General features: G+C 50.0%; 7 protein-coding genes across 7 annotated transcripts; 3 read left to right on the top strand and 4 right to left on the bottom strand.

Annotated features, from left to right (window-relative positions):
* Positions 1–1,214: 1,214 nt before the first annotated feature.
* N7457_007735 (MYG1 family protein) lies at positions 1,215–2,369 on the top strand (the record flags this gene model as incomplete). The annotated part of the gene is made up of 2 exons (XM_057178778.1): positions 1,215–1,273; positions 1,337–2,369. 2 exons carry the CDS (start codon positions 1,215–1,217, stop codon positions 2,367–2,369), a joined length of 1,092 nt encoding a protein of 363 aa, XP_057027164.1.
* A 595-nt stretch (positions 2,370–2,964) lies between these two features.
* N7457_007736 (Yae1 family protein) lies at positions 2,965–3,522 on the bottom strand (the record flags this gene model as incomplete). The annotated part of the gene is made up of 1 exon (XM_057178779.1): positions 2,965–3,522. One exon carries the CDS (start codon positions 3,520–3,522, stop codon positions 2,965–2,967), a length of 558 nt encoding a protein of 185 aa, XP_057027165.1.
* A 171-nt stretch (positions 3,523–3,693) lies between these two features.
* On the top strand, positions 3,694–5,706 carry N7457_007737 (methionine--tRNA ligase MES1; the record flags this gene model as incomplete). The annotated part of the gene is made up of 2 exons (XM_057178780.1): positions 3,694–3,824; positions 3,882–5,706. 2 exons carry the CDS (start codon positions 3,694–3,696, stop codon positions 5,704–5,706), a joined length of 1,956 nt encoding a protein of 651 aa, XP_057027166.1.
* Positions 5,707–6,304: 598 nt separating this feature from the next.
* On the bottom strand, positions 6,305–7,479 carry sonA (putative nuclear pore complex protein (SonA); the record flags this gene model as incomplete). Its single annotated transcript, XM_057178781.1, has 2 exons — positions 6,305–7,129; positions 7,219–7,479. 2 exons carry the CDS (start codon positions 7,477–7,479, stop codon positions 6,305–6,307), a joined length of 1,086 nt encoding a protein of 361 aa, XP_057027167.1.
* Positions 7,480–9,632: 2,153 nt separating this feature from the next.
* Positions 9,633–10,339, top strand: N7457_007739 (uncharacterized protein; the record flags this gene model as incomplete). Its single annotated transcript, XM_057178782.1, has 4 exons — positions 9,633–9,786; positions 9,838–9,889; positions 9,948–10,131; positions 10,193–10,339. The coding sequence occupies 4 exons, from the start codon at positions 9,633–9,635 to the stop codon at positions 10,337–10,339; spliced, it is 537 nt and encodes a 178-aa protein (XP_057027168.1).
* A 571-nt stretch (positions 10,340–10,910) lies between these two features.
* Positions 10,911–11,953, bottom strand: N7457_007740 (F-box protein; the record flags this gene model as incomplete). The annotated part of the gene is made up of 2 exons (XM_057178783.1): positions 10,911–11,267; positions 11,447–11,953. 2 exons carry the CDS (start codon positions 11,951–11,953, stop codon positions 10,911–10,913), a joined length of 864 nt encoding a protein of 287 aa, XP_057027169.1.
* A 365-nt stretch (positions 11,954–12,318) lies between these two features.
* rgsC (putative intermediate filament protein (Mdm1)) lies at positions 12,319–16,033 on the bottom strand (the record flags this gene model as incomplete). The annotated part of the gene is made up of 2 exons (XM_057178784.1): positions 12,319–13,337; positions 13,390–16,033. The coding sequence occupies 2 exons, from the start codon at positions 16,031–16,033 to the stop codon at positions 12,319–12,321; spliced, it is 3,663 nt and encodes a 1,220-aa protein (XP_057027170.1).
* Between the last annotated feature and the right edge of the window lie 308 nt (positions 16,034–16,341).

Here is a 16,341-nt window from a genome sequence, read left to right on the forward strand (position 1 = left end):
GATCAGGTAAAGCCAAAAGATCAAAATTTCCTAAGCAAATCAGAAACCAAAAAAGCAGAAGTCTCTTTTTATTACCATAATAAGAAGTGTTACAGTCAAAGTGCAATCCACCCAGGAGTCAGGACTGGCGGTCGGAGCACTGGCTACTCCCTTCTGGCTCTAGTCAAATTAACACACCTTAGTGTCAGGCCTAGAAACCGATTCAAAGGTTCGATTTCGCTATTTATTGCTGTAAGAGAAAAGGGTATCGTATTTCGTGCTAGACTAGATAGTTAGCGTCCTGATCCACCATCGCGTGTCCATAGATCTTACATGTGAAGGGATGATCTGAGTCTGATCCATATACCATGTACGTATTGCTCTGGCATTCAACAACTGTGAATCTTATACTTGTTACTCGGAGCTTAAGGCAGAATCAAGTCGCATTTGTCCAGGGTTAGAACGGAGGTTGAGGAAATCATCCTACAACATACATGGACGGGACCTGACCTCGGCCTCAACCTACCTGTAGATATTTCTACAAAGTACAAAGAATGAACTGAGTTGTCCATTATACAATATACATTGGGAACATAACATTGCATCTCGCCTCAGAAGCTCCAATGATCTTCTAAGTTATTATTATCTTTGATCATTGGAAAGGACAAAGACTAGAAGAGTACTCCGTACTATGCCAAAGTTGCCTACAATCGTGACGGGCTCACACACCAGTAGGAAATCCCAGACTTTCATTAGGATTAGGTTGCAAGGGCATCTTTAGAGATCTCTGCATATCAATGCTGAGCTACAGAAGCCATAACAGCAACCGCAAGTGTCTGAATTTCGAGGTGTAGGACAGGATTTTTGACACGTTGGCCAGGACAAGATCGAGAGAAGATCATACTACCAATTTGGCATGGATATCCCTTGGAAAAAGGGACTGGTCTGTGATGATCCAAGCCATACTCCGTAATATAGACTTACCTAGGTATCGGCTCGCTGAGTATTGCTAATGCTCTTTGAACTCCAATGCATGTTGATGTACGGAGTAATCTTGTATACATAGATAGCTTTCAGTCACATGCTGGCTGCCAGCCCTGCTTTCAAGCCCTAACAACCTGATATGGCAATGCAGATAAGAGTCTCAGCCAGACAGAGCGCAGCAATTAATACGTGAATACTTTTTTGAGCATTCTTTTCTATTTTGAATGCTTGGATTCAAAAACTCCATCAAAATGGCTGAAAACGTTGCTAAGAAGCTGAAGACCTCGTCCCCCTTGATCGGGACACACAGGTGAGTTCCATGCCCCGGCGTTGGTACCTATCTAGCTTTACTCGCTCATACTGACTATAATAGCGGCCACTTCCACGCCGACGAGGCCCTGGCCGTTTATCTCCTCCGTTTGCTCCCCACTTACGCCTCTTCCCCCCTCATCCGCACACGCGATCCCGCTGAATTGGAGAAATGCCACACCGTCGTCGACGTGGGTGGCGTGTATGACCCCGCCATCCACCGATATGATCACCACCAGCGGACGTTCTCAACCACCTTCCCTCAGCACGCCACCAAGCTCTCCTCCGCCGGTCTAGTTTACATGCACTTCGGTAAGGCAATCATCGCTCAGAAGCTCTCTTTGCCCGTGGACCACGCCGATGTGGACCTGTTGTACGAGAAGCTGTACACCGATTTCATCGAGGCGATTGATGCCAATGATAACGGCATTTCTGCCTACGACCAGGCCGCTCTTGCTGCTGCCGGAGTCGAGAAGCGCTTCAAGAATGGCGGCATCACCCTCGCCTCGATGGTTGGCGACATGAACAACCCAGACCCCACCAGCCCACCGGGCGAGCCCCAGGACGAGGACAGCCTCTTCGGACGCGCCAGCACTCTCATCGGCAACGCGTTTGCGCGCAAGATGCACCACGCCAGCACATCATGGATGCCGGCCCGCACAACTGTTAGCTCCGCTTACGCCTCTCGCAAGGATGCCCACCCCTCCGGCCGCATTATCGTCCTCCCACAGGGCGGCGTGCCCTGGAAGGAACATCTGTACAATTTCGAGGCCGAAGCTTCTGGAACCAAGGATATTGACCCCGCTGCCCAGGTGTACTATGTTCTGTACCCCGAGAGCGCCAGCGAGGGAGCCAAGTGGCGCGTGCAGTGCGTTTCCGTGTCTGAGAGCAGCTTCGAATCTCGCAAGCCTCTGCCGGAGGCGTGGCGTGGTGTCCGCGACCAGGACCTCGACGGTGTTATGGCAGCGGAGGCTGAGAAGAATGGCCAGAGCAAGATCCCTGAGGGTGCCGTCTTTGTTCACGCCAGTGGGTTCATTGGAGGCCACAAGACAAAAGAAGGTGCTATGGCCATGGCTGAGCGCAGCCTTGAGCTGTAGGTCTGCGGTCTGGTCTATACCGAAAGAAAAGGTTGGATTTTTGATGAACTCTTCGATATTACGACTTCCAAACGGAATATATGGTTTATTTTGACATGATAAATGTTCCTTTCCCCTTTTCAACTGCAAGAGGTCCCCAACCTCGATTGTAGGAAATTTATTTGGTCTTGCATCAAAGCACTGGGCATCAAAAACGCATCTTATCCAGTAGGGAAACTGTGAAGTCTCTTTGAAGATTGGATACTGTAGTGCCCAATTTATAGCAGGACACCATTCTTGCTAGATCTGCTGTGGCGACTTTTGACTACCAATTGAGCACAATTGTCATTGCTGAGCGGTAGACGAGCAAAAAAAAGGTCGGGCATTCGGCGAGTTTAGATCCAAGCCTGGGAGTTTGAGAGGTTGAATAAATTTTCCGATCCAAAAAGCTTGCTAATGCTTTTTGAGATGGCATTCGGGATATTGGAAGTCTGATACGCATGCTGGCTGGGGTGAGACTGAAGAGCCGGCTCTTTGCGCTCCAATCCGGGTGCCTCCGAAGAATGCCAGAGTCGAGTGACTGAGGCTGTGGAATTGGGAAAACACGACCAAGCCCTCAGTGACGGATACTCAATGCACTGATATCCTCAATGCTCCCAGTGCCATCTCCAGAAGATGACATGTCCTTAGGTTCGATCTGAGAAGTTGAATCCTCGCGCTCGCCCATTGCGCGTTGGATGAGCTTCGCCTTCGTAGCCGCGCCTTTAAGACGTTCGTCCACATCATTAACAGCTTCCTCCTCATTACTCATATCCAGAGTAGCTGGATCGACGAGCTCAAGAAGTGTTTGGAGATTCCTAGCCAGTCGAGTGCTGTGTGGCGGGAGACTAGGCATGCCTTCGCAGATGGAAGGACACAGGGAAAGAGTCTCCGTTGTGCTATTCGCCTGCGCTGAAGCACCTTCGTAGGATTTCAACTCGAGCCTATGTGCCCAGACTAATGCCTTGCCGTACAGGCGTCCCATCTCGACAAACTTCTCGAAGCCTTTCTCGACCGCGAAAACGCTGCCTTCGGTATACCCGGTTGTCGCTCCATCTGCGGCCCCCAGTGCATAACCCTCATTGTAGAATTGCTCCTCCAGATCAAGGAGACTATCCAAGAGATTGTGATCCATGATGAGATGCAAAGACACAAGATAATGAGCTTCAAATGAGTAGTCCAAACGAAGAAGGCCTTACTTTTTTTTTTCTGATATGCGCGGGGCGGCATGTGACGAGATAGCCCACTTTTTGATTTTCCCGCCTTTCCCCCTCCAACAAAGACGCTCTTCCATTCCAACCACAAGATGACGGAAACCATCTTGCCTAAAGCTGGCGAGCGCAACATCCTCGTGACTAGCGCTTTGCCCTACGTGAACAATGTTCCTCATTTGGGCAACGTCGTGGGCTCCGTGCTGAGTGCCGATGTCTTTGCTAGGTATGACTCAACCCCATAGTATCGCTTTGGGCCATGAAACTAACAAGTAATTGACAGATATCACAAAGCCTGTGGCCGGCCTACACTGTACATCTGTGGTACAGACGAATACGGAACAGCAACCGAGACCAAGGCGCTGGAGGAGGGTTTGTCGCCGGCCGATCTGTGTGCCAAGTACAACCAGATCCATCAAGATGTCTACAAATGGTTCAACATTGGTTTCGACCACTTCGGCCGCACGCCTACCGAGAAGCACACTGAGATTTCCCAGTCGATCTTCAAGCGCCTGCATGAAAATGGTTTCCTCGGCGAGCGCACCGCCGAACAGCCCTACTGCGAAAAGCACGGCTCGTTCCTGGCTGATCGCTATGTGGAGGGTGAGTGCCCCCGCTGCCACTACGATGATGCCCGTGGAGACCAGTGTGACAAGTGCGGTCATCTTCTCGATCCTTTTGATCTCATCAACCCGCGCTGCAAGCTCGACGGCGCTGCCCCCGTCCGCCGTGAGACAAAACACATCCACATCCTGCTCGACAAGCTCCAACCGGAGATCGAGAAGTGGGTTCATCCCGCTATCGAGAAGGGTGACTGGCCGAAGAACTCGCGTGTTATCACTGAGTCCTGGTTGAAGGAGGGCTTGAAGGACCGCGGTATTACTCGAGATCTGAAGTGGGGTGTTCCCGTTCCATTGGAGGGATACGAGAACAAGGTTCTTTACGTGTGGTTCGAAGCCTGCATCGGCTATCCCTCCATCACAGCCAACTATACAGACGAGTGGGAGAAGTGGTGGCGCAACCCGGAGGATGTGCAGCTTTGGCAGTTCTTGGGCAAGGATAACGTACCCTTCCACAGTGTGATCTTCCCTGGCACACAGCTTGGCACAAAAGACAAGTGGACTATGCTCCACCACCTGAGCACGACAGAATACCTCAACTACGAAGGCGGCAAGTTCAGCAAGTCGCGCGGCGTGGGTGTCTTCGGCACCAATGCCCGTGAAACCGGTGTTTCCGCTGACGTGTGGCGCTACTACCTGCTGAAGAACCGCCCCGAGACCGGTGATACGCAGTTCGAGTGGGCATCATTCGTGGACAGCAACAACGGTGAGCTCCTCGCCAAGCTCGGAAACCTTGTCAACCGCGTCATCAAGCTCGTCGCCGCCTCCTACGGCTCTGTCATCCCGGAGTTCACCGTGCCAGAGACCTTCACCCCCTTCCTGGAGGAAGTTGCTGGTCACATGCGCCAGTACCACGAAGATATGGAAGGCGCGCACCTGCGCGCCGGCGTGCAGACTGCCATGCGTATTGCCGAGGCTGGTAACGGACTTATCCAGGCCAACCGACTGGATAACGCCCTGATTGCGAATGAACCCGAGCGTGCTGCCGCCGTCGTCGGCACTGTGCTCAACCTGATTCACTTGTTGTCCAGCGTATTCGAGCCTTACATGCCCGCCACATCGAAGTCAATTTTGGAGCAGCTCAATGCGCCTTTCCTCCACATTCCCAGCGTGGAACAGCTCAAGGACGGCTGGAAGCCCACTTCGCTAAAGGCGGGTCACAAGATCGGCAAGGCTGCGTACCTGTTCTCTCGTATTGACCCCAAGAAGGCGGATGAGTGGCGTGAGATGTTTGGTGGCTCGCAGGCGGACCGCAAGAAGAAAGAAGAGGAGGCTGCCAAGCTCGCAGCTAAGAAGGCTGCTGCTAAGGCCAAGAAGAAGGAGAAGAAGGAGAAGGGCCGCGCAGGCGCTGGTGCTGCTACAGGTGGTGTTGAAGGATCCGCTAAGGGTGGTGCGGAAAAGGTTTCCGTCACTACCGATGGCAAGAATGACGAGGCTGTTGAGAAGATCGCTGATGGAGTAGCGCAGGTTACTCTGCCTACTTCTTAGATCGTTGGATTCTTTGAATACATATATGCATCCATGCATGCAGCAGGATGGTTTAGGTGAGAAAATACAGGCGCGCTGAGAGGGACTTTTTCTAATGATTCTCTATGAGAGATTTGCATGGGTTGTGATTGGGGATCATCTTCTGGAGACATTCAACTCGGATCTTGGGAATTCTTCATTTTAACAATTAGCTCAACTTTAACAAGTAGCTTTATCATACGCATGCAATGAAGGTGTTATTTTTTTGATCACCGGCTCTTGTAGACGAGCTTGATACTGGCATTGAGTTGCCAGTGGCCGGACTGGACGGGGATTTATACATGTAGATTCTATACAGCTCTACAGAACGAGCAATATCTACTGTTCATTGCGGCGGCCTTGGACCAAACTATGTATTTAGGTCCTAATAGGTCATTTCGAATATGCAATAGCTAGGCTAGTAAAAAATCCCATTTGCACTTTCTAGGCAATACACGCCGATATGGTAAAAATTTCATTACATGCTCGTTGTAGCGATGGGGTAAAAAAAAACTGATCGGCGGACGAAGAATCCCCCCTTCCCACGCAAAAAAAAGAAATCAAAAGATCAAGGGTTGACTCAACGCTTGCGCGTGTTAGGTTTGGGCTTTGTCTCCTCGGGCCCAATAGGGTGCAGCATGACCTTGTTGACGGTCTGCTGGGTATTGGCAGAGTAACCCTTGCTCCAGTCGTAGCTGACGGCGTAAGCGAAGATATTTCCGGTGCGGTTGAAAGCGGTGGTAGTGATAGGCCCGCCAACAGCGGGATAGCCCTTGAGACGGTGCTTGGCATCCTTATCCCAGAAGTGGAAAGTGCCGTCAGAACCGGCGGTGCTGAAGGTACCGTGAACGGGGTGGAATGTGATAGAATTAACGGAGAAGATGTTGCAGACATCGCGACTTGCAGGCGGGGTTTCACGGTGACACTTGAAGGAGAAGTTTGACGCGGAGTCCTTCTCCTCGACGTACTGGATGGCGCAACGGCCCTCGACGGAACCGACGGCGAAGCCCGAGGCATCGGAAAAGCAGCTGACTACCCGCGTCTGCCACTTGAGAGGTGATTGCATGGTCTTGTAGAACTTGGTTGGCTGGTCGAGGTTGATTATGTTGATGTAGCGGTCTGCGGTACCGATGACTAGCAATTTATTCTTGACGTCCATGGTGTAAACACGCTCCTGACACTCGACGGAGGCGATTGCGGTAGACTGGCGCAGATCCCAATATTTGACGGTCTTGTCCCACGAACCGGTGATCAAGAGCGGTGATCCGCCAATGGAGGGATTGGGGATCATGTGGCAGCTTCGAATTGGGGCATCGTGTGCGGCAACTTGGGTTGTTGTGCCTGTTCCGAGATCGAACATGCGGGCTGCCTTGTCGGCACCGGCACCGACAACCTTGGTTCCATCCTGGTTAAGGGAAAAAAAGATGATATTAGCTGCTGTTCAATGGGCCTCGAACCATCATAGGTGGGATTGCGGAGGGGTTGTGAGCTTACTGGAGACCAGCAACAGTTTAAAACTGGAGCTTCGTGCTCGAAGAGTGCCTTTCCTTCACTCTGACCCTGGTCGTTGATTTCGTAGATGCGGACTTTCTTATCCCACGAGGCTACGGCCAAGTGTTCGTTAGTGGGTGAGAAGCGAAGATCCGAGATGCCATCCTCGGGGGGATTGTTGAGGGCGACATCCTTGGAGATATCGCCGGTGGTGTTGGTGTGGCTCGTCGAGGCCGACGTCGTGCCGCCGCCGAAAAGTGACATCTGAATGGGCGCAAGAGGTGTGTCTGAGTCGAGGGTATCAAGGGGGACAAAAGAGGGAATGAGCAGGCAGAGGAAGGGCTAAATTCACAGCCGAGGAGTCATGCAGAAAAGAAAGACAGTCAAGCTCAAGGAGAAGAGACAGAGAAGTCGATGATAATTGTAGCTCGACAGAAAGTGATGCGCGATGCGGGCAGAAAATGTATCTTACCGCCTTGCTGTCTCTGGTATACTTCAACGTTTTGTCTTTCCTTTCTGTATCTGTTGATTTTTCTTTCCGATTAATCGAATTGTCGAATTGTTCGTGTTGAACAATCTTCAAATATATGCTCGCAGCAATAGAGCTGCTTTATAATTGTCTGGCTATGCGGTGTGAGTTTCATCCAGGCAGCCCTGTCAGACTTCAGTTATCCGTTTGGGGAGTAATTGATAGATGTTACTCCATAAGTAGTTGACTCGATCCTTTTGTTCAAATCGCTCGGAAAATCACGAGCTGATACTGATGATGTTTTCTTTCTTGATATTATCTACAGTTTTAATCTTAGTCAGGGAAGACTCCTTCCGCTTTGTTGTTTCCGTGTAGTTGCCGAGCTGTCTGGAGCACCAATTTCCAGTTGACTACATGGAGTCGAGATATATCTCTATATATTTCTGGTCTGTTGAAAAGGCTCTGCGGCTTTGAGTTTTTTTTTTTTTTTTTTTTTTTTTTTTTTTTTTTTTTTTCTTTTTTTTTTTGAATAAGTGGGTGCAGAGTGCTACCAAGGCTTTTAGCACGATGATGCGGCAGTCCAAAGCTCCTTGGCTTTCTTCCTTGGTTTCAGCTAGCTTTTCTGTTGCCTTGGTGCTTTCAACTAGCAGCTCAAAACATCGCCAAGCATCGATCTAAGCGCAATGTGCAATCGCCCGGTAGGAGGCTAGTCCATTGGTCACTGATAAATGTCTTGTTCTACTTTATTTCACCATATCGGACAGCCCTATTATGTGGTCTGCGGTGGATGATTCAGACTGCATAACATACCTGCGAACGGTATCTACCTCGGTAGGTACCTACCTAGGTATATGACAACTCCTTTGAGAAACCTCACTAAAGAAACGTTCTCGGGTCTGGAGTACCTAGGTACACTTGATGGGTTACAAGTTACAACATCACTTTTCCCAACAGACCGATGGAAAAGCGAATTTAGCCTTGAACATTCCGTCCAAACCCGTCATCCAAATTAATCGACAACGCCATATAAAAAAAAATACATCATCCGTTATGAGCAAGAAGCTTATTGGGCATTCTCGGGTTTTGGGGCCACCAAGTCGCAATACGAGCGGTATGCCGTAACTTGTTAGTTAATGGACAGTGTTGGTGCTTTGTACGGAGTACGGAGCACGAAGCACCTCGTATACGGTCTACTGCCGGTAGGAACTATCTCAATAGAATGTGATTGGCGAATGAGAGAAATCCAGGAGACAATGCTAGTGGTGCGATGGAAGAAAGTACCGGTGGTGTGATGGATCATGTAGTGGACAGGTGATGTTCAGTAATCGTACGATTAATAGAGGTAATAGAGGTAGTACAGGTAATACAGCTAATACAGCTCATACCGCTGGGTTAATATCTGTTAATATACCGTGCGAGTAATGTACCAAGGACTACACCCCGAACGCTGATACTAACAATACCGATATAAGAGTGATCTGCCCTAAAGAAGTGGAGCAAATGCGGGGTGCAGCGCTAAGATTGGCTCCGCTGGCGATGTTGATGTCAGTCTCGTGTGATCCGGGGCTGCCGGGGTCAAGTCCATGTATAGACCGGATCATACAGCCTTAGAGCAGCCGGAATACAATTATCTCAGAGTCTTGTCCGTGGAATAGAGTCATCATCGAACGGGGGAGTGCTAGATACTATGTTGGGGGATAATGATGCAGGTGGACCCCGACATCCAGAGGTACCTCATTGTTGCAGACAAACACTATGTGAACAGAAGTAGCATGACATCCATGACTGTCACCCCCGCCCTCTCACAAGGTCACCTGCCTATTTCCCCTCTCCAGGCTCTTCTCCTTTTCCTCTTCTTCCATCTCCTGATTCATCTGGAAATTGGTATAGTCCTCCTCCTCTCCCATCTTCCATCCTTCCTAACCTCTACCAGATACACTCTGCAACCATGTCTGTCCCCTTAACCAAAGTTGACTCTGCTATCGCTGGATTGTCCATATCGGATGAGAAGCCTGATGCCATTGAGAAGGAGGTCAAGGGCAAGAAGTCCCACAAGCGGCACTCGTCAACCTCAGAAGGCATCTTCAACATCAAGGATCTTGGTACGCACTCCTCTCCCTTTAGTGCCAAACTCGTATTGACAATCACTGCAGAGACACAAAAGATAGAAATCACACTACCAATCGAAACACAGAAAACTGGGTGGTAAGGCTCGGGGTTCCCTTCCTCATCCATCAATGCAGTATCACTCACATCGGTCTAGGAAGCTCAACACCTCCCCATCAACCATTGAGGATAAGGACATCCTCAAGATGTTCCTCGTCAACCCACCAGTCAAAAAGATTGACTTACATTTCCCCCTGGGCCTAGAGGTCACCGCTCGAAATCTCAAGGGCGTCACAATCAAGGATGCACTGGATGCCATCCACAAGCAGTTCAAAAAGAAGGTCAGTGATTCTATTTATGCAGACAAAACGATGTTCATCGTGACTGACGCAACACTGCTAGGCGGATGACGAACTAGACAAGCCCTACCTCGCTGGCTTCGAGTGGGACAAGGAAGAATGCTGGACTCGGTTGATTGTACACCAGAAGAAGGAGGGTACACCACAGCCGAGCAAAAAGTCCAAGAAGAAGGCCAAGGAAGAGGCGTAGATTGGCATTGGCCGATTGACTCCGGTGCTCCATGACATGGAACATGGACACGGACAACTGTCCCTGGATGTCCCAATTGCCTTCGACTCTTTTTACGTTCCGTTGTCAATGATGATAATGGATTCTTCTACCGGGGACTATTGCCTCCTCTCGATCTGCAATATGTGACTTGACCTTCTTGTGTTGCCTTCTTCACAGTCCCATTCGGCTGCTCTGCGTTCACTGCGTTTCCCCTGTAGAAACAAGAATCAAGACGGCGCGAGGGAGATTTTTATTCTGATTTTATCTTGTCTTATCTTATTTCTCAGTCATTTCAGTGTGGTCCGGACTTATGTATCTACTCTGGGACCGGTATCTTGCCGTTCACTCCTTCCGATGCCCAGTGGAGATGGAATCAACTAATTCTCGTATTGTTTTTGTGTTTCAGGACCACGTAGGACGAACTGCCAAATGTCAAATGAAGACCTTCAGGCGTGTAGACAGATCCAACTGTGCTATACATAGATGATCCATGAATGGGTCGTGTATCCTTTCGGGCCAAGTAATCCTCTCTACAGCCCCCAATCCCAAATTAATCCCAAAGCGACCCCCAAGACTTGCGCGTCTTGATAAAAGCCTTCTCGGAGTACTTTGGTTCTATCCCCAGCCTGATATACTCATCTTTAACATTCTTCACGACATCGCGCTCGGAACTTGGCTCATATCCACCGCGACCCATTCCTGTTACCCCGTAATAAGTATAAAACACCAAGTCAAGATTCTTCACGCCAAACAGCTCCAAGTCGCCTCGAACACGTTTAGACAGGCCTTCCAGACCCCAGATCATCTCCGTATCGGAGTATTCATACTGGTCCCACATTTCGCTGAAAACCAGCGCCTCGAGGATGATGTCCATCCGCAGTCCGTCAACTAGTTCTTTTTGGTCATCCTTGAAGCAAATTACGTCTGTCAGCTAGAGCTTTCTCCTTCTGTTTCTTTCTCCGTTGCCTTCTTCCCCCTGTCCCTCCTTTTTGATCCAGACAGCAATGATATACAGTATCAAACGAGCATAAACAGATCCCTTAGGTATATCACTACATGTATATAAGATAAGATAGAAGCACTTACTAACGCCGTGTAATGATACAGGCATTGCCCGCCATGACCTACACTACTCCGCAACAACGCCAGCGTATACACAGGGGGTTGCTGGACTAGCATGCGGCGCCAGCTGGCTTCGGGTCGGATGTAGGCGTTCAGCTTGCGGGGTCTGCGGACCATGTCAAAAGTGGTAAATGTGAGTTCCGGGATAGAATTGCGATTGGAATTGCCGTTGTGCTTATGATTGGGGGTTCCATCACGATTGCTGCTAGACTGACGGAAAACCGAGGGGAACGCCTCGGCTAGCAGTGGGTTCTGGATTTTGGCTTTGTTGAGGGGATTGTCGAGGGGTCGGAAGAATAGAGCCCACTGAAGGGGTCGAGAGTCGTTGATAAAATGGGACCAGGCGCGGCATACTCGAGTTGCTTTTGTGAGAAGGGTCCGGATGTCCAGATGGAGGAGGATGAGTTCGAAGATCTCGGGGATGGAAAGGGCGTGGGATCGGGCTGGAGTTGGATCCGAGGATTTGGCCATTGGGAACTAGGAGGATGAACCCAAGCAGAACGAGCGAGTGAAGGGAAACTCGAAGGTTCTTTGTTTTCCAGTCGGGCAAAGAATTGAGCCACATTATAGATCACACACGTGATAGTTACTTATCTTGGCGAGACTGTTTACGAGAGGTCTCAGATGTGGATATATATAGCATTAAGCATAGATCATGTCCGCATGGAAGTATATACAGAGCGTGTAAATGGAAACAGTCATGAGCTATGGCGTGGTTGGAAAACAGAGAAACAGAACATACTTGCATATCAGATGGCAGAAGAGTCGTAAGAAGCCACGCTTTAGCCTAACAAATGTAAAGGGGGAAAGGCGGGCAAGGGAAGAGGAGAGTTCTCTCAACGAGATCGACCTGAAGTGCCGAAAAGGACCAGGACAATTTCGTCGAGGATTGTAAGAACAAGATGGGTATTAAGATGCTGGTTATTGAGGGTAGCAAAGATCCGACGCGCAGCAGCCTGCGCATTCGCTCTGCCGACAACGTTGCCCGCCAAATCTGGGATAAGGGTCGCCAGGACTACCGTCGCCTCGGTACGACTCTTGAGACGGTCAGCCACTGAGCGAGGAGGCACTTTGCGGAGCACACCGCCCGGCCAGAGGGTATCGCGGGCGAGGTTAAGGTACTTGAGGAGCGAGTCATCCTGTACCAGACCACGGGCTCCGTCACGGACTTTGCGCTCGATCGTCCCACCAAGAAGTTGGTGGAGGACAACAACAACAGCACGGCCGCGCAACCAGTTGTTGCCACGGTTCAGCTCGAAAGCTTCAAGGAAGAGATCGCAGATGGGCTTGATGAAAGGCTCAAGCTCCCGATCTTCGAAGGCATTCAATTCTGCTTCAGCTTCTGCAGCTGTGACAGCATCCTCGGTCGCGAGGCTGGAGTCTGGAGTGGTAGTGCTGGTGGCTTGTTGAGTCGCAGCCGCGATGAGGTTTTGGCCTGCAGTAGATAGTTGATCTAGCACGCCGAAATTGCCAAGGAAGTCGTCCATGCCATCTGCCACGGAATTGTAAATGCGTGTTACGAGGTCTTTGGCTTCGCCTTCGTTGTCGCGCGCATTTTCCTTGTGGGGGAGGATGGCACGTTGGGACAGGAACGCCCGTAAATCACGGCTGCGGCAGACCTCTGGTAAAAGGAGGAGTTTCTGCAGATAGGCTTCAAGAGCGAGTCGTCGCTTGTGAAGAAACTCTTTCTGTAGTTTCATAACGACGCGCCGTCGAGGGAATTCCAAATGCCGCACGGAGGGATAGCGTTGGCGTAGTTTTTGATGTAAATCATGGAACTCGCTATACCGTCGTGCAACGACCCATGATGCAGCGGGCATTTGCTCGCCGGCGTTTCTTTGGACCTCTATAACGTCTGAAACAAATAGTTAGCCTTGACCAGTCAGTACGCTAAGGGGCCGTCTTACACATTGCGAATTCGCGGCCATCATCCTCCTCTTTGCCCACAACGATAGATTTGAGGCTGATAGTGGATCGCCCAAACAGGCTGTTATCACTTTCCTGAAGAGTGTATTGTTGCCTCTGCATTTCCTTGCGGTGCATTTCGCGCTCAATGCTGGCCTTAGACTTGCGCAGAATTCTCAGCTCCGCAGTATTATTTGTCAGTTCAGCTTTGCGTGTCAATGCTTGAACCACAGCATCCTGGGCTGCAAGCTTGTCGATATCCACTGAAAGCGCCTCAATTGCTTCAGTCAAGCCCAAGTCACCGGGTGCAGCTTCGTGCACCTCATCGGCTGGGTCTTTTTCATCGACGCCGTCTGGTTCTTCGTATTCGTCTTCGATGAATTTTTGTTGATCTGGAAACAAGTCATCATCAAACACGCCGAGTCGTGATGCATGATCTACAAGACCAAGCGATGCGATGCTTTTCTTAGTTCTTTCATTCCGGTTGTCAACCTGAGGAATGTCAGATGAGTTGCGTGGCGAGAAAGTAGGTCGTTCTGCTCCGAGCAGACCAGCGGCATCTCCCTTGAGATCTTCAATCCTGGTGTTTTTTGGTTCATTGGTAATGATATCGTTCAGCGCTGCCTCCATCGTCTCGAGAACCTGACTTTGGCTCTGCCCGGCATCGTGCTCGCCGTTTTGAGAATCTTTACCCAAACTATAGGTAGACGTGGCGAGATTGTCTGTATCATAGTCCTCATCAAAAAGAGGAGCAGATCGCTCTGAGTCTATCGATCGCCGTGGAGAATCATCATCATCGAACAACTTCCCCATACCTCGCACATCGCTAGACGATACAGCTGCTCGTCGAAGGTCTTTAGATGGTCGTAACCCTGGCTGGGAGGTAGTTCGTGATAACAAAGGGGGAAGAGGTCGTCTTTCAGGGGCTTCAAAAGTGACGGCTATAGGGGAGGATTGACGAGCCACTTGGGCAGCAGAAACTTCATCGGACGCCAGGTACTTCCAGTATAAATCGGATTCCTTAAACTTCGGGTAATAAGTATCTTGGAGATGTTCTAAAATGGCTGACTGAGTTGTCAGAACTACCATTCGCGCTTTGCGGTATTGTTCCGGGGTTGCACGCTTTCCTGCACTGAGAAACGTCTTGACTGCTCGGCGAGACTCTTCGGAGACTTTCAGCTCTGGCTTTGAGAGATAGGTCTCACTGAGAAGAGCTAAATCGTTTCTATCGGCCGGCTTCCATGTTATTGATGCTGGCTCCGCCTCATCTCCAAAATCGTCTTCAAGTGGGTTGCGGAATCCATCCACGACAATCCAAAACTGCACAAGAGACATCAGCTTTTGGCGATCCATAAACTCCATGAAATAAGAGAGACCAGATGCACTGTGCATTACGTCAACCAGCGAAGCTTCATGCGTTGTAGAGGGGATTTCGGGTCGAAGATCTAGAGATGGAGGGATGTGGGAATTCTCGCCAGGTTTAGCAAGCTTCGCCACTTTCTGGTCAAGAACACGTTTGCCTGTTTCCAGACGCCTCAAGTACACCTGATCCTGGCCCTCGACCACACTCTCTTGTTTCAATTGGCTAGAAACGAGAGCACGGAACCGACGGGCATCGGAAAGGTTGTTGCATTTTCTGATCGCTCTCATAAAGCGCTCAAAGGCTCGCTCTGAATCAGTTGGCGACAATCGTGGAAAGGGCTGCCCACGCTTAGACTTGGGTGCAGGAGACGCATGCTGATCCAATGCGGCGCGCAGTTTGCGTACAGTCTTCCGATCCTGCAGGGCTGTACGACCATAGGCTTCCATTAATTGGTTCCATGTATCTGGATCTGACAACGAAGTGACTATCGGAAGAAGCACAGCGCATGATATAATCTCGCGAATCAGAACCGACACAATCCGACTGTTCAGCACGCTTTCTGGGAATAACTGGGGTAAGAGGCCAACCGCTAGTTTGCGCAGATACTCCTGCTGAACCGATCTTTGATCGGACATGGAGGGTGTAACAGCAGGATGCAATCGACCTTCCCGGTACTTGTTTGCAATGGCCAAGTCGAGCTCTCCAGACTCGGTCACATTTCGATTGAGATTCCGCCCCCGAACAGAACGCTCAGCAATGTCAAATTCCTTGAGATGCGATGTTATGATAGGAATAATGCGCGACACTATCAGCGAAATCATGTCCTCTGCAACCAATCTATCTCGGAGATTTTCGAGGGCAACACGAATCGTTCCATCAACCTCATTAGCGAAAGTAGGGTTCGGACTGATACTTTGATACCACGAAGAAACAAAATCCCGCGTTATGAAAGACAGAAGTTCATCGATGCCTTCCGATACGATAAATGATTGTGGATAGAGTGGCCGGGCTTGGTATCGCGTGCTTCGACGGACATTGAGCACTTCCTTTCGCCATTGATTTGGTTTGATAAAAGCTACCGAGACGTTCTTCGCAGTATATTTGTCATTTTGTTGCCGAATCGTCAATGTGACAAGTCCCAAAATACCCGCAGAAGATAAGATGGCACCCAATGTCACAGCATATCCTAGGTACCTCAGTATCGGTAGCCAGCGAACAACCAATCCCCAAGCGATGAAAACGCCGATGCTCGCGAGAACTAGATCGCGACGACTAAGGGCCATTCTCCCCGCGCAGTGATCTGAGCTTCACAGCTCATAACGATCACTCCCAGGACTTTGGGAGCGAACAGCTCGGCATAGTATTATGGTCGCAATTGATGGGGCCTAATTGGGGAAGCTTTTGCTGTGACGAACGTCCTGGGTCGAAGTCGATATCACGTAAAGCACAAGCCCTGGAGGTTGAAAGAGGACCGAGATGCCGATCTTAGCTCTAAACGTGGTATCAAAAAAGAAAAGCCAAGCAAAGCGTCGACAAGGCTACGATCCCGTGACCCGTGGAGGTGGAACGTCATTTTGTTTACTTAAGCTGT

The sequence above is a fragment of the Penicillium paradoxum genome (genome assembly GCF_028828445.1).
Source record: "Penicillium paradoxum strain IBT 22861 chromosome Unknown utg000007l_segment0_segment0, whole genome shotgun sequence".
Classification (NCBI taxonomy): domain Eukaryota; kingdom Fungi; phylum Ascomycota; class Eurotiomycetes; order Eurotiales; family Aspergillaceae; genus Penicillium; species Penicillium paradoxum.